The sequence below is a fragment of the Ursus maritimus genome, unplaced genomic scaffold (assembly GCF_017311325.1).
Source record: "Ursus maritimus isolate PB19 unplaced genomic scaffold, ASM1731132v1 scaffold_14, whole genome shotgun sequence".
Taxonomy (NCBI): domain Eukaryota; kingdom Metazoa; phylum Chordata; class Mammalia; order Carnivora; family Ursidae; genus Ursus; species Ursus maritimus.
In genome coordinates this window covers 62,030,029-62,049,416 of record NW_024423786.1, presented here as the reverse complement: position 1 = coordinate 62,049,416, position 19,388 = coordinate 62,030,029, and the positions used below count along the sequence as shown (strand labels likewise).

Here is a 19,388-nt window from a genome sequence, read left to right as displayed (position 1 = left end):
CTCTCCTGCTCAGGTGAGCTCTCTCTCACTCTATCTCAAGTAAATAAATAAAATCTTTAAAAATAAAAAAAATGAATTAAAAAAAAAAAGAAGGCGGCAGAGATTTTCTCTTACAGAGTGGTCCTCCCTGCCTGGAAACCACCTCAGAGCCCGTCCCCCTCAGCCAGACTGAGGTTCATGGACTATTTGCTGAGAGCAATTTGGAAGCCAAAGCTCAACGATCCCTACACCAATCAGGGAAAGTGGAGAGGGCGAGAGGCATGGGACCTACCCTGCGGCCACAGGGGACATGGCCTGCCTTGTCTGTAAATACCAGATCCGGTCACCGACTCCAGAAAGTTCTGCTCCAGAACCACTTTCCAGGGCAATCAAAGAATGATCAGAATTAGAAGGACCCTTCCCGCTGCAAGGAGCTCTTTCTGCATTTTACATTACAAAGGGTCCACTTTTCCGGGCTTGACTTTGCTGAGATGACCCAAAGTGTTAACCTTCAACTCACTATGAGGTTTTTCCCTGTGTTTCTATCACATTGGGTTCAATATTCCTTATTTTAAATTATTTTAAATATATTTCAAATTCAAACTGAATTTTGCTTTGATGGAAGGCTTGCTGTAAATTATGAGATGCATTGCTCTTCGTGTTCTCCTGTCTTCTTCATCTCTTGTGCACTCTGCTAGAATTCTATAGTCCTTTGCTTGGAAAGCAGGCTCCAGAGAGAAAAGAGTCTGGTTCTCCTACAACCAGGCAGGTGACCTTGGCCAAGTCATTAGATGGGATCACACACGAAAGTGCCATTTTGGTAGGTCAAAAACGGTTAATAGACTCGACACTTAGAAACATGGAGGTAGCAATACCACTTACATCACAGGGGTGTTAAAAGAACCAACGAGGGGCGCCTGGGTGGCTCAGTCGGTGAAGCGTCTGCCTTTGGCTCGGGTCATGATCCCAGGAAGCCCGGGGTCTATGAAACCCTCTATGTAAATCACAGAAGGTTCCTGCTCCTCTTAATAACCTTTTCTCAATGAACGGTGCTCGATCCCTTGCAAAGTGTAGTGGCTGTTTCTTGTTCAAGGTTACGAGCTCCCCGTTAATGCATTCAGCTCTCACATCGACACCGCAAACTGGGTGTATTGTTACTGTCCCCTCACATGATGGAGCTCCGGCTCTGACCGATGAAGGAACTGTCCCGAGGTCACCAACCAAGAAGTGGCAGAGTTCACAGCCACGTTTGGCTGGTTCCAAAGCCCAGATTCCTAACTGCTTTGTAAACACTCACTTTCCAGGTTTCAGATCCTTTTTCCTGAATGATCCGATGAAGGAACATTATTTTGGTGGTGTGCGGGCAGACTGGCTCTCCAGGAGGGGAAAGAAAAAAAAAAAGGCCTGATTTGTAGCATTTGCTGATTTCTATCCTGTATCTCATTGCACCATGGCTGATTTCCACATACGGATGCCCGGAGACATTCCAGAATATTTAACAGTGGGCTCCCAGGAGCTGGTGTGAGCCCATCCCAGCATGCCACTGCAGAGTTCCCATTACACGGATGAACAGACCAAGGCCCCGAGACATCCATGTACATGCCGTGAGCCCACATAATTAATAGCGAACCCTGAATTTGAACTCGGAACCTCTACAGAAAGGCCGTTGGTTGCTTGCACAACTCTATTTGTACTTCCCATCCTAGGGAAGGAAAAAAGCAAGCCTCACGACCTGACACATGGGTCAGACCACCTTCTCGACAAATTTGATCTTTCCCCCGCAACCCCCGATTTAGACACTAATGGGGGCTCTTCATCTGCTGGATGGACTGAATTGGAGGGTCCCAGATCAACGAGCCCAGAAATGGGAAGAAGGGAAGAAGAAAAAGGTAGAATGGGAGAAGACGCAGAGATGTCAGCTCAAGTGGAAAGTAAATGGAGTAAGAGTAACATTTCAGGTGCTCACAACAGTGGGTGTGAGCTGCTCTGTCTGCCCGGATTCCCACCTTAGCAAAGAGCACCTGCGTTTTCCTTCTGGGGGTGGAGGGCATTTCCAGTCCATGTAGCTTGGTTGTGGCTGGCTCCACGCCCTGCCTCCTGAAATGGGCTTGTGGCCTAGGTCTGACGAAAGAGCGTGTGACACAGCTCTAGCCACCGCAATGCCCCAGCCAATCCATTCATATCCAGGCTGTCGGAGGGAACTCTGGGATGTAGCTGGAATTACAAGAAACAGGCTATGTCTGGAAGGCCTTTGCTTGAATAGAGCCCCCTGGCTGTGACCTGTGGCCCCCTGCCAACCCCCCACTTAGGGTCGAACCCACCTGAAAGGAATTAGGATTTTGGGTAATGTCAAAGTGATTTCGTGAGCACGACTCTTGGTATGTTTTACAGATTTGCCTGTGGACTTGTCAACATTTCAGTTCAGAACATTCCCTGGGTAGAAGCCGCTTGGGTTTTGCCAGGGACAAAAATAAATTCAGTCCCTAAATGGGCCGGAACGGCAGACAGAAGTTGCAGGATCTCTAAAAATGGAGTCAACTTTAGTCCATTTCTATGGCAGTGGAACAGAAGGGTTTTAAACCTCCTGAATCAATTATGTCAACGAAAGTATTCACCCAGCTTCCTATGAATGTCTCCCACTAGCCCTCTTGGGAGCTAGCCTCTGACACCCTACGATGCTGTAAACCAACTTGTTCTGAGGACTGGGAGGACCTTTGGTTCTCAGAGCGTGACTGACTCGGATGTCTCCTGGCAGCTCAGAGTCCCGGTAACAGGGATTAACTAATGTTTGCTAACTAGCTCCCTTCACACTCTCAACCACCGGGTGGATCGGGTCCTCTTATTATCCCCACTTCACAGATAAGAAAGGCGAGTCACAACTTCCCAAACTCAAACAGCCAGACCGGGGGCTTTGAACGCCAGGCAGTCCAGCTCCTGAGTCTGGTCCCTCGGGGTCTGTGCGGGGAAGTAAGTCAAGACTCAGGACCGAGGCAGAGAGAGGGAGGATCTGGTCCAACAGACCACCTGAGAAGTGTCTCAGGTCCGGTCATTCCATCCTCCCAACGTCTTGTGTTCTGTAAGCGAGAATCCCCAACCCTAGTACCCTGGTCTTGAGGAGAATTACCCTTGATTTCCATCCTCCATCCTGTGAAGATGCCGAGCCTCCGTCTTGGTCCTGGACCACAGCCTGAATGTCTGCGTCCAATCGGGAGGCCTCTCTTTGCAGGAAATGCGTGGCCACAGAAACCTTTGGGACAACGCCCCCCCCCCCCGCTGGGCTCTATTGTGACCTCATTATGACGTCACACCAAGTGATGCAGGTGTCACCTGGGAGGTATTTGGGGACCACAAACGGCCATGAAGGTGAACTTTGATCTACGGCATTATAACATGCAGCCATAGGTAGGGAGGACATTCTAGAATTCAGTTATAGAAAGCCGGAAGTGGATCACCTGGCAGGTTATTTGTAATTCTCACACACCCGGGTTGGAGGCTGGCAGGTAAGAGCCAGCGCCACTCCCACCTCGGCGTGTTCTTTGGTGGGGCTGACTTGCCGCGGGTAGGTGCCAGTCTAGACAGAGTGTTCTCTGCACAACGCAGAGACCGGGACTCGGAAGGGAGTAGGAAGAGCCTGTTCCCACCGTGAACACAGAGATTAGACACACCTTCTGAACTTATTCAGAGTAGGGCTCCCGTGAGAGACCCCTTTTCATTTAAAAGATTTATTTTAGAGGGAGAGGAAGAGCACAAGCGGGAGGGGTAAAGAGAGCGGGAGAGAGAATCTCAAGCCGACTCTGCACTGAGCGCAGACGCGGGGCTCGATCCCATGACCATGAGATCACGACCTGAGCTGAAACCAAGAGTTGGACGCTTAACCGACTGAGCCACCCAAACGCCCCGAGACCCTTTTCTTATACTGTCCACTCAGGTAGAAAACTGGGGGTTGGAGGGGATGTTTGAAGGACCGATGATGCTTGCAGGAACCTATCAACAGGTGTCAAGGCTTCCAACTCTGTCCAATTTCCATTAACCGTGACCTCCAAAAGAGGGTGCTACAGCTCGATTTCCCTCGGAAATTTTGCATACTTGTCAGAGAATAAGAAAACAAAGTTTAAGGAACAGACCAATTTTCCTGGGGCAGAACCATTAAATTAAGATTCATTCTAGAAAGATTAAAAATCCTTTCGCTGACTCTTGTCCTCACAGCCCTTCTTGCCGGGTCCCTGTAGAGGCGGAAGCAGGCTCAGGGAAGGGGACACCAAGGGGTCTCGGGCAACCCGTGGAGGACCTGGGATGGCAGATAGAGCCACCAGGGTCCACATGTCGTGGCCTCTTACTAAAGCTCCAATCCGGCACCCAGGAAGATGCCCCAGTCCGTGGTGCATTACAGAGAATGTCGCTAACACTTGGGACCGCTCAGGGTATCCAAGGGTATTCCAAAAGTTGAGACCTCCTAGGGGAGAAGCCGTGGGGTACACATGGGAGTCACCACCGAATCCCTTAGGAGACCAAGGAAGGGAGGCTGAACTTAAAAGGGCATGGGAGCCAAAGATGATGAATGACCACCAACAGAGGAGAAAGAACCAGAAATCGCAGCAGGATTCCTAGACTCCCATAACCCAAGAGGACATGGACGGCTATGTGTCGCACATTGCCTGAGATTTGTCAACTCACACTTGAGAACCTGGACATCTTTTGAAATGCAAGCACACGGGTCTACCGGCCTCCATGTCGCCCTCTGGGGCCAAGGGGCTGGGTCCTCCTGCCTCACAATCTCAGCTCTTCCCATCTCAGAACCGTGGTTCAAAGCAGTCTTTCTCAGGGTGCCTGGGTGGCTCAGTCAGTTAAGCATCTGACTCTTGATTTTGGCTCAGGTCATGACCTCAGGATCATGGGATCGAGCCCTGTGTCAGGCTCCCTGCTCAACGGGGAGTCTGCTTGAGATTCTCCCTCTCCCTCTGCTCGCGCTCTCCAAAATAAATAAATAAAGAAATTCTTTAAAAAGTAGTCTTTCTCACTAGGGAAAAAAAGGGCCTCGTCCTTCCTTCTTAAGAAAAAAAAAAAGTAGCAGAGACATACCAATGAGTGACGCAATAGGTATGAAGGAAAATTTAATTTCTGGAGTCAGATGTCTTGTACAAATGGTTCCCATCAGAGAGGAAATATTTCTAGAAAACAGACTAAGTACAGACCCAGGGTTGGGCGTAGCAGCTTCCCAGTAAGTGACAGGGTATTTTTCAGAACAGCTACCGAGGCACGGAAATGGGAGCTCAATGGGAGTTCAAGGAAATGGGACGGTCGACTACTGGTGTGTGGGGACAGGCTCAGACTCTCAGGGCACGTAAGTACAAACCCTCCAGACAGACCGACCGGAGGGGACTCCTATTTCTCTAAAAAGAGCAAAAGTCATTTAAAGTTTCAGAAACAACTCAAGTCACTATTTTGGTACCGACAGCAAGGAGCCAAGCCGACACAGCAGGAACAGAACAAGGTCATTGGTTGGGGTGCCCGGCCGGCCCAGCCAACTCTGGATGTCAGGGTTGTGAGTTCGAGTTTCATGCTGGGTGCAGAGATGACTTAAAAATAAAATCTTTGGGCGGGGGGAAGATCAGTTGTTAAACGTGAATAACTCAGAGAGCTATCTGCAATGTTTCACCGATGGGCTTTTATTAAAATTGTACATAGGTCTCGTACTTAATTTTTTTTAAAAAGAGCTTCCTCTATTCTTAGTATCAAAATAGTTCTCTTTTTTTAAATACCTTGAAAAACAGTAATACAATTATTTTGCTATATATTAAATATTTTCCTACGGTCTCAATCATTTCTGTTCCATCTCTCTCCTAGAATCCTGCTAGACGGTCACTTTTTGGCATCTCGAAGGCTTTATCCCACAGAAGCATTGAAAAAAAGAAGCTGATGGCAAGAGCTGATTTGATGTCGAAGACACTCATTTATGAGGATTCCTTGCAGAGTTGTATGCTGTCAAGCTGGGCCACATGTGAATTGCTCTCAAGTGTTATGTACCCAGGCCACGGAATTAGGGAAATAAATCCATTCTTGCCCTCAAATGGTAATGTTGACTCAACAGCACCATCTTGTGGCCGACGCATTCAAAAGCACCCAACGGTACAGGAAGGTATTTGGACATGCTGTGTTGTGGGGAGATCTAGAGGGCGGGGGGGGACCAAAAAAACCTTTATTTTCAGGGGTCACAAGACAACTGGCTTCCGGCAAGCCCACTCTTGACACAACACAAAGTTCCTGCAGCTGCTCCGTCATGAGGATCGCCGGCTTCGTGCACAACTGAACACACACCATCAAAAACTGGACTCGGGTAACGTTTTCTTTCGGCTTAAGGAAAGAGTGTGGTATTTCACCTTCTGCAAGGTGCCGAAAGCAGTGTGGTCCCCAGGAACCGTCCTCTGCGACAGGCCCAGGGCACTAGCCCTCGGGGGCCTGCCAGCTTTGCGAGGAAGGCGGAGAGAGCTGGGTGCTGACCAGACATCCCTCTCCAGGCGGTTGGCAGGGGCCCTGGCCAGGCTCTCCCGGATCTGGAAGGAAGGAGAGGAGCCTCGAGCGAGCTCATCCACAGCTGGGCTCAGCCGGCCGCTCCCCAGGGACACTGGGGACGCCCGGAGGGCCACCTCCGCCCTGTCATGTTTGTTCTCCTTCTTCCAAAACACAGATCTCAGAAGGGTGAAGGTCCCCTGTGGGCATCTGTCCGTCTCAGGGTCTCTGGCCTCCACGCTGGCCCTCATCCTGGCTAAGGTATTCTGGCGGTTATCTGCGCTGTTTCTAGAAAACGCCACGGTGCCCACAGGCTCACCCTGCTGCGGCTCCCTGCCTGGCCACTTCCCTCGTAGTCTGCAGTCTTCTGGCCCTCGGGCCGGACTCGTTTCTCAGTCCCCACCGAGGGCGTCACCGCCAGGGGCAGGTCAAACTGTTTGGGGAGCCTGATATCCTGACTTGCATGTTCCTTGGCTTTCCTTGCTGCATTTGGACCATCTGGGATTCCAGGGGCTGCACAGTGGTTGGGGTGGCCCGAGGGGCAGGGCACCCCGGCCAGCACTCTCTCAGTGGCTCGCCCACCGTCTTCGCCCTTAGCAGAGCTGGCGGCATCTGACTTCACGTCCTCGCCAGCAGCACCCGTCAACAGCGGCACGATGGACTGGCTCGTGGATCGGGGTCTCCGCCTGGACTCCAAGTACTCCACCAGCTCGACAGACGCACCCAGCGGTTTCTCCCTGGGTCTAAAAGACCATCGGAGAGGCATGGTCTTGAAGGCCCCCTGCTTGGCTCGGGAAGGGGTTGGCTCCTTCATGCTGATGCTTCGGCCTCGTAAGCCCCGTACCAAAGGCCTGGGCTCCAGCCCTCCTGAAAGAGACACCAAGAGCACTCCTAAGACGGAACATCATTTTCATTTATATTTGAATATTTGCACGAAGCAGAATGCTCAGCAAGAGTCCCGCCTTTTCCAGGTCAAATTAGGTGCTTGTACCTTTCAAACACAAGAATCTCAGATCTACGCTAAAAAATAAATAAATTGTACACTTAATCTTATCAGAGCTGCCACTTACGTCTCCACTGTGTTTCGCAACACCTGTCTATGGTTGGAAAGACAATTTTGATACGTAATGTGAAATGAGAAAGAGAGTCTAGAAAAACAGTGTAGTCCTACTTGCAAAAATATATACACGTGTATCTGATGCATGCGTATGAAAACATACAAACAAGTATGGAGCAATAAATACTAAAATGACAAGATGGCAAGGGGGCCATGGAATGCTGTGTATGACTGATTTTCTTCTTAATTCTTTCCTAAATCTTAACGTTTCTAAAGGGAATACACACATAACCACGGCTGTGTATTTCTTAAGAAACAGTTATGAAAATAATTCCATTTACAATGGCATCAAAAAGAATAAAACACTTAAGGGATTAACTGAGGAGGTGAAAGACTTGTGTAACACTACAAACATTAAGAAGAAAGACGTTAAAGATGACAGAAATGGAAAGACATCCCATGTTCATGGATTGGAAGGCTTACTATTGTTAAAATGTCAACGTGACCGAAAGTGATTGATCTATAGCTTCAGTGCAATCCCTACCAAAATCCCAATGGGGATTTTTGCAGAGACAGAAAAATCCATCTTGAAGTTCATATGGAATCTCAAGCGACCTCCACAGCCAGTCACAAAAAGACAAACACTGCACGAGGAGCTCAGGGTGGTCAAAACCAGAGAGAAAGTGTGCAGGTGGTGGCCAGGGGCTCGGGGAAGGGCAGAGCGCGGCGTTCTTGTGAAATGGGCAGAGACTTTCAGATTTACAAGATGAAAAGCGTTACGGGGTGGACGGTGGCGATGACCGCGCTACAGTGCGAATGGACGTAACACCACTGAAACGTGCACTTAAAAACGGTCAAAATGATACACTTGTTACATGTATTTTAGCATAATAATAAATGCAAAAAGAAAAGCAACTTGCAGTCGTGTCATGGTACCATCGTGCTGCCTCCACGTAAAACATGCCTGTCATCGTGGAGGGAAAAAAACCTCCTCTCCGTGTGCAGAAACCACACGGTGCAGGGACAGTCACGTGCATTTGGACAAAGACCGGATGTCAGCCACACAGCCATTTGCCCCCAGCCGACACTCTCACTGGTGAGTATGAGAGCACCCGTATTCCTCCTCCACGAAACACCCCGTTAGCAGCACAGCCAACGGGGATGAACTAGGTGCAGAGAGACCTAGGGTTCTCCGGGGACGGGAGACAGCTCAGGGCGTGCCAGCAGGGGAAGTGGGGTGCGCCATCGGCCAGGATCCCGGGGAAGAGGTGACAGGAGGGTGAGCCCAACACCCAGCGGTGCCCGGGGGTGTGTGGCAGCATCTCAGAGGTTCCGGGGGGAATTCTACATGCCCCGGATCGTTCTGGTGGTTTTTCATCATTTTTTTCACTTGGTATTGTTTCCCTGGAAGCATTTCCTTAGATCAGTCAGCAAGAAACACAATGTCACCCAAAATACTTTGTAGCTTCACCTTCAATGGGCCCTGTCGCTCCCACATTAAGTTCCCATTCCTCGGGGGGGAAAGCAATGAGCTGGGGTCTGAGACACACACGCAGTTGGTTTTTGTTCCCCCCTTGTCCGCAACCCTGGGAAGGGGAGGACGCAAAGCTTTTATTCGGAGGACAAAGCTGTGACTTTCAGCTTTTCAGAACGAGAGGACACAGCCTGTAGCCTGGTAGGGGGCGAGGGGGCTTGGCAGCACATCCCCTCTTCCTGGATGGAAGCCTGGGGCCCGGCCCATGTCACCCCGCAGCTCCCTTGCACGGGGACCGCGGAGGCCCACGCAAGCCCTTCCTCTCCTTCTCCAGACGGCAGTGGAGAGGCACGGTGGGCATGGTATACGGATAGAAGGGACGAAAAAGAGCCCATACTGATGCTTACTGGTCACAGAGATCTCCCTTGTGGGGGAGGGGAGGGTGCTCCCCCTGCTCCTCCCGGGGGGACCTCCTGGAGGCCGGGAGCCAGAGGGAGAGGTGGCGTCAGAATGCCCGAGCGAGGGTTCCTTCCCGCCCTGGAATTGGTGGCCTTGCTCACGCTCCATCGGCTTGAGACCCAGGAAGGGCCTAGAGCCTTAAGCCACATGGAGGACCTAAGCAGTTAAGCCCTTCCTGAAGGTTATGGAAGCCCCAGAACCTGCATGATGGGCTTCCCCAGTCCTGCGAGGCCGCCTCACACAGAGGGCAGCCCAGCAGCTGGTGGGCGTGGCCCTCATGCACAAGCCCCTCCCCCCCCCCGGGGCTCTGGAAATGGCAGATGCTGCCTGAGAAGTGCCCCGTCTGCTCCTATGTGGTTGCATCCTCGGCTAATGAAAATCAGGCGTCAGTCTGACCTCAAGATGCGTGGTGTGAGCAGGGGCGGGGCCCCCCCAGCCATCCTTAGTCTGCCTGCGACAGGACCAGCCTCCTGGCCCACTAGTCTCAGGCCATCCAAGGGTTTCCACTGTGCCTCCTCCAGCCACCCACTGACACGTTCATCAGACACGTACTGAGAGCCTGCTGGGTGCCAAGGACGGTTTTTGGTGCTGGGGATAAAGCTGTGGAAAAAACACAAAGCGCCTGTCCCCATGGGGTTCGCCTGAAAGCAACAAGACGTGAGATCGTGGAATGTGGTGCCAAGAGCCCTGACAAAGAATGAGGCAAGGTAACTGGGGGGTAGAGCATGGTCAGTGACTGAGGAGTGAGGAGAGACCTGAGGGAAAGGGAGGAGGAAGCCATGTGGCGACTGGGGGAAAACAGCCTGCTGTCAGAGGGAGCTGCAAGTGCAAAGGCCCTGTGGCATAAGTGAGCTCGGTGGGTCAGGGAAGCAGCAAAGAGACCACCACGGCTATAACCAAGGGAGAAAAGGGTCCCCACTAGGGGTCTTCATCTTCTGACCCCCCTTCTGTCTTTGGAGACATCTCCGTCTCCGGCTGCAGAGGGCAAATTGGGGCAAGCCTGATCCCCACTTTCCTCTGGTCCCCTAGAGGGTAAGGACAAGCTACATGGCTGAGCTGAGCCTTGTCCACCTCTGAGGCTAAGCCTCAGATGAGGCTGCCTCGGGGGCCAAGGCCACTGCCCCTTCTAACACTCCAAGAATCACCTCCGCTCAGGAGGGCATGGAAGGGAGCCCCAATGGGCAGAAACAGAAAATACAACACAGAGAAGGGAGTCTGGAAGTCAGAGACTAAGAATTAACAGAACCATCAGAGCAGGGCCCTAATGAAACGGAGCCACTGGAAGGAACAGACAAAAAGAGAAGCTCTCGGGGAGATTCAAGTACAGAACAAGACGGGGCTGAAAAAGGGTTTTAAGATGCGGGAAATGCATTGAAGGCACGCAGGGTCACTGCTGAGACTCAAATCAGATAAAGGGAAAACAGCATCTCACACCCTAGGGCAAAACGACAAAGGGAAATCACAGGGAAAAGCTAGAAGAGAATGGATCCAGGCCACCCGCCAGGCAAATAACAGGAATGTGAGAAGTCAGAGAGATGATAAATAAACAAACAAAAGAACAATTTCCCTAAAGAAAAGCCTGCGTCTGTGGACGGACAGGCTCTGGGGGTTCTAGGGGGTGTATGAACAAAAACGCAGACCTAGGCATATACCGGTGGAATTTCTAAATTCCAAGGTCAACGACAGAATCTCAAAAGCTTTCAGCCAGAAAGAACAAGTGATTTTCACATAGTGGGGAGAAAAAAAAAAAAAGGCTTCTCACCTGCAACCCTGGGGCCCCGCGGACCATGGGAATACATAGACACGGGGGAGGGAAGAATTCTAATCCAAGAGGCCTCCAACCAGCCAAGCTGCCACTCACGCCCAGGTCCAAGAAAATATTTGTGTCTCCGCAGAGGGAGAGGGCGTGTCACCCATCCCTGGAAAGAACTCCGACCAAACACTAAAGATTCGGAACCCAGACCTCAAGACAGAGGGGGAGAGAAAGAAGACAGATGGGGTGTTCAGCGGAGCCTGCCACCCGTGTACCACGCGCCCGCGTCAGGGCAGATGGTCCCCGGATGGGAAATACACAGTGATGTTAGCGTGTGTGGGATCTGGAAAGGCACAGCGCTCACAGCCCGAAACCGCGTGAAGCATCTCAGAGAATCCAAGAGCGGGGTTGGGGGGGATGAAGTGGAGGGGGTGGTTCCCGAAAGAGACCAGAGGGAAAACGTGCAAGCATTTCAAAGCGCTCGCTTGGGGTGGGGTGGGGGATGACATGGAAACATTATTAGGTCTCACCTCACTGCGGGGAATAAAATACCACAACTCACAGAATAACAGGACCTGGCTTCTCAAGGCCACAGAATAGGAAAATGCATCTGATTGTACACATTGCAAAGGATAAGGGGACAAAAAGATGGAAAAGCAGGGCAGAACAAAGGAAAAAAGGAACAAAGCAACATGATCAACTCAGCAAAAATAAGGTAAAAAGAAAAAACAGTAATAAAAAAAATTTTTTTAAATGAAACAAAATCAAGTTTATGGTCGTTACATTAAATACGAGTGGACCAGGGGCGCCTGGGTGGCTCAGCCAGCCAAGCATCTGCCTTCAGCTCAGGTCATGATCCTGGGGTCCTGGGATCAAGCCCCACATTGGGCTCCCTGCTCAGCGGGGAGTCTGCTTCTCCCTCTCCCTCTGCCTGCCACTCCCCCTGCTTGTGCTCTGTCAAATAAATAAATAAAATCTTAAAAAAAATTTTATATATATACATATATATATATATGCTCCCCTTTAAGACAGGCTCTACATTTTTGACATTAAAACATTTTGACATTAAAAAAAATAACAAAAATAATAATAAAACTGCAACAGTGTTTATACTGGAAACCAATTAAAATTAACTCTAAAGGAAAAATTCATAAAGCAAAAGATGATAGCAAAACGATACCAGGCAAATGCAAACAAAAAGAAAGGAGGAAAGGGTGGAAGGACTAATCTTGAACAAGGTAGAATTTTCTTTTTTAGATTTTATTTATTTTTTATTTTAGAGAGCGAACACGAGCAGAGGGAAGGACAGAGGGGGAGGAGAGAGAGAGAATCTCAAGCAGACGCCCCACTGAGCGTGGAGCCCCATGTGGGGCTCGATCCCATGACCCTGAGGATCCTGACCTGAGACAAAACCAAGAGTCGGATGCTTAATGGAGTGAGCCACCCAGGGGCCCCTTAACAAAGTAGAATTTAAGATGAAAAGCATTACGCAAGATAAAGAGCCACATTATAACGAGAACAGACAATTTATAAAGACGACCTAACAGTCATCAGCTTACAGACACCCATTAACAAAGCAGCAGACAACATAAAGCAGAAATTATTAAAGTCCCCAGCGTACGTGATTAAAAAATCGGCCATACGGGAAGGTTTCAACAGACCTCCTTCCAAGCCCGGCAGTCCCTGATAAAGTCAATTTATAGACAAAGTGAACTGAATCCAAAAAGCAACTCACTTCATTTAATAGTCATGACACAAAGCGCACATCCCTCAAATAGACACAACAGACATTATTTCATGTGTACGAAGAACACGGACGAAAGAATAATCGTGTACTTAACTTGGTCGCGAAAAAGGGAATGCTTTTTGGAAAACCTCATTCTTGGATCAGAATTCACAAAATTAGAAAGAATTAAAAGGAGAACCCCCTCAATCATAAATGCTTGAAACTCCCAGATAACCTTCAAAATGGAAATAAAAACCAAAGTAACAGTCTCTGGAAACTGGCAAAGCACCGATAAAGTGAAAACAAAGTCTCCAAGGGCCAATAAAAACCACAGAGAAAATTTACCATCAGAAGCACGTCTGCGGAAAAAACGAAGTCCCAGGGCCCCTTTCCAGATCGGGGGGGCTTCTGCAAAGGGACCTAGCCATTTTTTTCACAGGGTCTTTTTTTTCAATAAAAGTTGCACAAGTAAGGTGTTTTTACATCCTCCTCCTTGAAGAGCTTCTCCCTACACCCGTCCCCAATGACAGAAGTTGCAGTCCCCACAAAACTTAGATCCATTCCTATTGGTTAAAATGCCTTTAGAATTCTAACAGTATAGCTACTGGAAGGATGGAGCTCCCCAGTCGCCTGTGTTTCTCTCCAGAGAACTAGACAACTCCTTTTGAGGATGATAAAATTCTCCCCCAAACCCATGGGGACAGGGCGTGGGACCAACCACCAGCGAACCCTATATGCTGGAGTCGGTCGGATCTTGCCCAGGCCAGAAAATACGAGAATGAGGCTGGATTTTTCCAACCATTTCAACAGGTTCTGAAATTCCATAAACATTTCAGCTAAACCTCGAGAGGGAACGCACTCTTTGGAAGCAAGGCTCTTGCCGAGGCCATGTGGAATAAACTCGATTTCGGAATTTACAGCTGGCAGCCACAGAGCCAGGATGCTGGCGGCCAGAGGGAGCGGGGGTCTATGTGCAGCCCTGCCCCTTTCAAGGAGGTGAGCAGGAGACTGGCAACTTCCGAGGCTCAGCTTTCTCATTTCACCCTCCTGGAGATACGGATGGCTACCCGAGATACGGCTGCTCTTCAATATTACTTTCCCCTGCCACCCTAGCCCTGTCTCTCTGGGGGTTCTCGAACGCTGGGCCTGACCCCTGTCTGAGTACCATGCTGAGAAGTTGGGCCACCTTTTGAAGTTGCCTCCCTGGGGGACCGAGGGGGTGGGCGTGAGATGCATTGGTCCCCGGGAGAATTGAGAAGTGGCCCGAGGCCCCACGCCACTGGACAGAACCGGGACGGATTTATGAGCTCGTCAGAGGCTCACGCTGATGGGGATGGACATGCTTGGGAAAGAACGCCTTTTTTGTTCGCCACATGCTACCCTAAATACGCGTCATGAGAGGGGAAGAGGAACAGGTGAGTCAGAACGTAATGCGTTAAACCGTTTGCTTCCACCAAAACGCATCCTAAGCAAATCGGACAAATGTCATACGCAGGGAGGGGCGCTCCTATCAGTATTCTAATCGTGAAATACTGGGAGCCAACATGCCAAACCCTGAGAAACAGTTCACCAAACTCTGATACCTAAACCATCATCCACCAGAGGGTTGGATTCCACGTCGATCTAAAACTACACTGATTCGCTCGCAAATATGTAACCAGAGCCGGCTACGAACTAGGTGCTGCCTTAGCCACTTCGATACAATGATCACACGAACCACGGAGAAGTCAACGCTGGGGAATGAACGCACAGGCGACGCCCCTGCGATCTCACTCCCGGACCTACACACGCAGACGTGAACAAAACCACTCACAGCAGGACGGCTGGTAAGAGCGCAAACGGGAAACGACCCCAAGAGGCACCCCCAAGAGAATGCGTCAATAAATATTAAACTCCTCTTAGGACGTGGGAGATTTTGATGACGGGAGCGGTGCCGTCAGCCGAGGCGGAGATGCCACGGGAGGACACCGGCGGACACCCCACGCAGACGACCCATCCTGTGCGCTCCAACCCAAACTTGCCGGGGTTTTTGGAGATCACCAAGTAACTGAAGAATCCACCAATCTGTAACTCGAGGTGCTTCCTTGGTGATCAAGCCACGCTTTTCCAGGCCAGCCTCAGATCAGTTTCGGATTCCACGGAGAGAAGGACGTGGTTCTCCCCACCCCCACCCACCGTGTTTCCTTTCTTTTCCAGATCCCTGCTTTTGGTTTTTATTGACCATAGTCAACAGTCAACAGGTAACAACAACGTCTGTCTGTCTGCCTCTCACTCACGGACACTTAAACTTCTGTGCAGAGAACTTTGTATGTCCCCGATGTTTGAGGATTGGGTTTGTTTTAGTTTTTGTTTTTGGACCCATGGAACGAAGCGAAAGAAACATTACTACACACGACATATACAAATCTTACAAAGAGCAAAGGAGGCCGAGCAGGAGAGAGTTACGAACTGTGTGACTGCATCGACACAAAGTTCCCAAAGAGGCACAAGGAATCTACGGTGTTAGAAGTCAGAATCGTACTCCCTTCCGGGAAGGAGGGAGGCAGTGATGCTGGAGAGAGATACCAGGGGGTGGGGGAGGGCCTGGAACTTTCTACGTCTTCATCTGGGTGATAGTTCCAGGGGTGCATACGTGGTACGATAATTCATTAGATGTACATTTGTGATGAACGCACTTTTCTGTATATATGTCATACGTCCATTAAAAAAAAAAATCTTATTTTAGCAATGAATTCTGGAGCTAACAGGAAACATGGAAACTCTAAGTAATCGGAGTGTGTTGCCACTTTCCGAGGGAAGGAACACACAGGCTGAATGACAGACACGAGCTCGCATGCTTGGATTTTTCCGGAAGGACTCTGCTTCGTATCCCCTGGCTCTCCCGCGCTAGCCTCACTTTTCCCTCTAGAAAGGGGATCATCTGAATCCGACGGGATCATCTCCATACTAACGTGCTCTACCATTTCCCACTTGGCAGAGAAAAACAACCCAAAGCTGTCGTCTGCTGCCATTCCTCTGCGGCTATCCCATCTTTAACAGCAGCTCTCGATGGAGCCCCTGACCCACCAGCCCGTCTTCAGCCCGGTGTCTCCTGCACCTGTTACCTCGGCTTCCATGCTCTCCAAGTCCCCCCAGGTGACCCTCCAGCCTGATGGCCACTCACCCACCCTCCACAGTGCGTGACACCGCTGGCCCCTGGGCTCTTGTAAGGGTGTCCCTTTCTGCGTCCGTGAGCCACACGTACCGGGTGTTGTTACTACTTCCCTGGCTGCTGCTCCTCGGTTTCCTGGCTGGCTTCTCTGTCTTTGCTCAATCGCCAGACGTGGGGGGAGCTGAAGGGCTTGGCGTCAGGCTCTCCTCTTTTCTGTCCCCCCGGTTTCCCTGGGCTTTCGGTGCCATCCACGTGCTGGCGACCCTGAACTATTTACCTCCTGTCCTTGGTTACCCCGAGTCCGATATCTCACAGGAGTCTCGAAAAGACCATGTCGAAAAATATTCTGATTTCCCTCCAAAACTGACGCTACTCTCTCCCCTCTCACGACCTGCATGCGGTACTGGCCACCTAGTTAGGCGCTCAGCAGAGTCCCCCCGACACCCCAAAGCAGCAAATCCTGTTAGCTCTAGCTTCACATGCACCCAGAATCGGACCGCCTCCTACCCAGCATGCCAGCGCCAACGCCACTCTCTGGCCAGGACACCCACCGTCAGCCTCCACCTGGCCTCCCACCCTCGTCCCCGCCCCCTGTGATGGGGACATCTAATGGCCCCCCCACCCCCAGCCTGGAAAACTCGTCCCTCTGATGATCTGCCTCTTCCCCCTGGTCTCTGTTTCTCATCACGCCCTTATATGCATTTATGTGTCGTCTTCCCCGTTACACAGAAAGCTCCAGGGAGCCGAGAGGGAATGCACCGGCAGCTGGAGAGCGGTGGACGGGGGAGGGGGAGGCTGAGGGCTGGGCACGGAGGACCCGACTGGAGGGACGGCGATCTCTACACCCAAAGCTGCTTTCAGAAAGCGGAGGAGCAACGGTCGTCACAGAAAATGAAAATAAAAGCAGCCGACCTGACCGACGCGACAGGACATACCCTTTTCCTGATCGGAGAGGCTGGCGGTGAAGATGGGAGGGTCCGGCTCCTGGGGCCGGGAGGGGCTGGGGCTGGAGCTCCAGGACAGCAGGCTTCCCCTGGTGCCGCTGTGATTGTTCTCCAGGCGAAGAAGCCAGTGATCGGAGAAGGAGGAGCTGGTAGAGGCTGTGGGAGAACACACAGAGGAGGCTGGACCCAATCCCCGTCCCCGGTCAGGGGTCCCCGGAGGAGCCTCTCACGGCCAGACCCCCGCCCCCGAGCCCTGGGACTGCAAAACCAGAGCAGAAGGATATCAACAAAAGTCAGGACTGGAGGAGAAACCCTTCAACCGCTTCACCACGTGACCAAGCTGAAAATTTAGGGAAAGGCAGGGCGCCTGGGTGGCTCAGTCGGTTGGGCGTCTGCCTCCAGCTCAGGTCATGATCTCAGGGTCCTAGGATCGAGTCCCACATCGAGTTCCCTGCTCAGCGGGGAGCCTGCTTCTCCCTCTGCCTCTGCTTCTTCTCTCTGGTCGTGCCCTCTCTCTCAAATATATGACATATTAAAAAAAAAATTAGGGAAAGGCATTCGGGCACAGAAAGGTCGGTGCGTTGATGAGTACTGAAATGCCTTTCCTGACATTACTTGCCACCGACTCCGGTTTTCTAAACAGACTACACTTTTCATTCATTCTGTCTCCTACAAAAGGAAGGCAGGCTTCCTCTGATGTAGACCTCTTGGGACATTGTGGTTTAATTTGGCCACCTCCAATAATTTTTAGGAATAAAGTATGAGTATTAAAAAAAAAAAAAGCTCATTCCAAAGATAAGGATAGGATTGCAGAGTGAAATAAATCACGTTCAGAAGGTCAACTTTGACCCCCTTTTTTTTTCCCCTCCAGACTTCCAAGTTTGAGGCTGTTCAGTCAACGTGTCACTGGGTACGGTCAAGCCGCTAAGTTTCCTACTGAAGCCCCGCGTCCCTAACCACCGCCCCGTCCTTTCTAACAGGACGAATGCAGGTGGGGGCACACGTGTAATTAAGGTCTGGCTCGAGGGGTGCCCGGGTGGCTCAGTTGGGGGAGCATCTGACTCTTGGTTTCGGCTCAGGTCACGCTCCCAGGGTCGTGAGCTGGGGCCCCCTCGACCCTTCCCGCTTGTGCTCTCTCTCTGTCTCTCAAAATAAAAAAATAAATCTTCTAAAAAAAGAAAATACTACAGTCTGGCTCGATGAGAGACTGGAAACCCGAAATCCCCAAACCGCCAAGATGCAGCTGCTATACAATATTACTCCTTTCCCCTTCTCGGGTGTCACTGTGTCCGTCACACAACCCTACGAACGGGACACTCGCCTGTCGTACCCAAATCTTCGTGCTGCAGGAGGAGCTCCCGGTTCCGGATCCGTGCCTCCCTCTCCTGGTCCCCGTCGTCCGACTGCGTACCCTCCCAGCTCCCCTCTCCTTACTGAATGGCACCTACCTCTCAGGGAGCTGCTGGCTGACCAGAGAGGGATGCTGTTGCGTTTCTGATAAAACAGGATGTACGCCCCTCGGCTATTGACCTCATCCTCCGGGAGCGGTTCCACCGTGCTGTCGTCGTAACTGTACCACTGGCCATCGAGAGAGTTCCGGCAGTAGGCTGCAAAGGTCCAAACCCCAAGTGCCAATTACTGGAGCCCCCCTCCCCCCAAAAAAACCCAGAAAGGCATTTCTCACGAGCAAAGCTGAAAAATGGACGTGTTTGTAACAGAATGAGAAAAATCGGTCTGTTTTTGGCCAGAAATAAATTTTGTAGAATCAGAAAGATCCGTCTATTTCACTCCCCGATGCTTATGGAAAGGTGTGCCATGACTTTAAGCTGACTCTCGCTCAGGCAAAATCTCCAGGAACAGGGAGCCCTAAATTACTTAGCCAGATAACAATGTCAACATTCACACTGCTCCTTGAGAAGCTTCGAAATGCGTATCTCTGATGCAGTATGAGATAAAGCAAACTCGTTTGGGATTATCGTAGGCTTCTTTCCTGCCTAAGAACCGAAGCAAAACATTTAGGAAAAAGCCCATAACTAAGATTCTCGCCCCCTCCAAACAGTTATGACCAAATACTCTCCTTTCCCTCCACATTTCAGTGAATGGTGCCATGACCCACTAACCCAGAGTCAGCCCACTTTTCTGTCATGAGCCACAGAGCAAATGTCTAGGCTTTACAGGTCACCTATGGCCACGGACGGTCTCTGCCAAGGATCCTCCCTGTTCTTTTCTTACCACCTTTGAAAATGTAAAAACTATTCTTAACCCGTGGGCTGTAGAGAAACAGGCGCTGGACTGGATTTGGCCCGCGGGCCATACTTTGCGGAGCCCTGCGGTACTC

The 19,388-nt window shown here is 50.8% G+C and overlaps 1 protein-coding gene across 1 annotated transcript in view; it reads right to left on the bottom strand.

Moving 5' to 3' along the window:
- Positions 1–6,286: 6,286 nt before the first annotated feature.
- USP43 (ubiquitin specific peptidase 43) overlaps positions 6,287–19,388 on the bottom strand; it is a 48,700-nt gene continuing 35,598 nt past the window's right edge. Inside the window, 4 exon segments of the mRNA XM_040630029.1 lie at positions 6,287–6,806; positions 6,809–7,353; positions 17,042–17,206; positions 18,499–18,657. Coding sequence (XP_040485963.1) covers positions 6,297–6,806; positions 6,809–7,353; positions 17,042–17,206; positions 18,499–18,657 — 1,379 coding nt within the window. The 3' untranslated portion in view covers positions 6,287–6,296.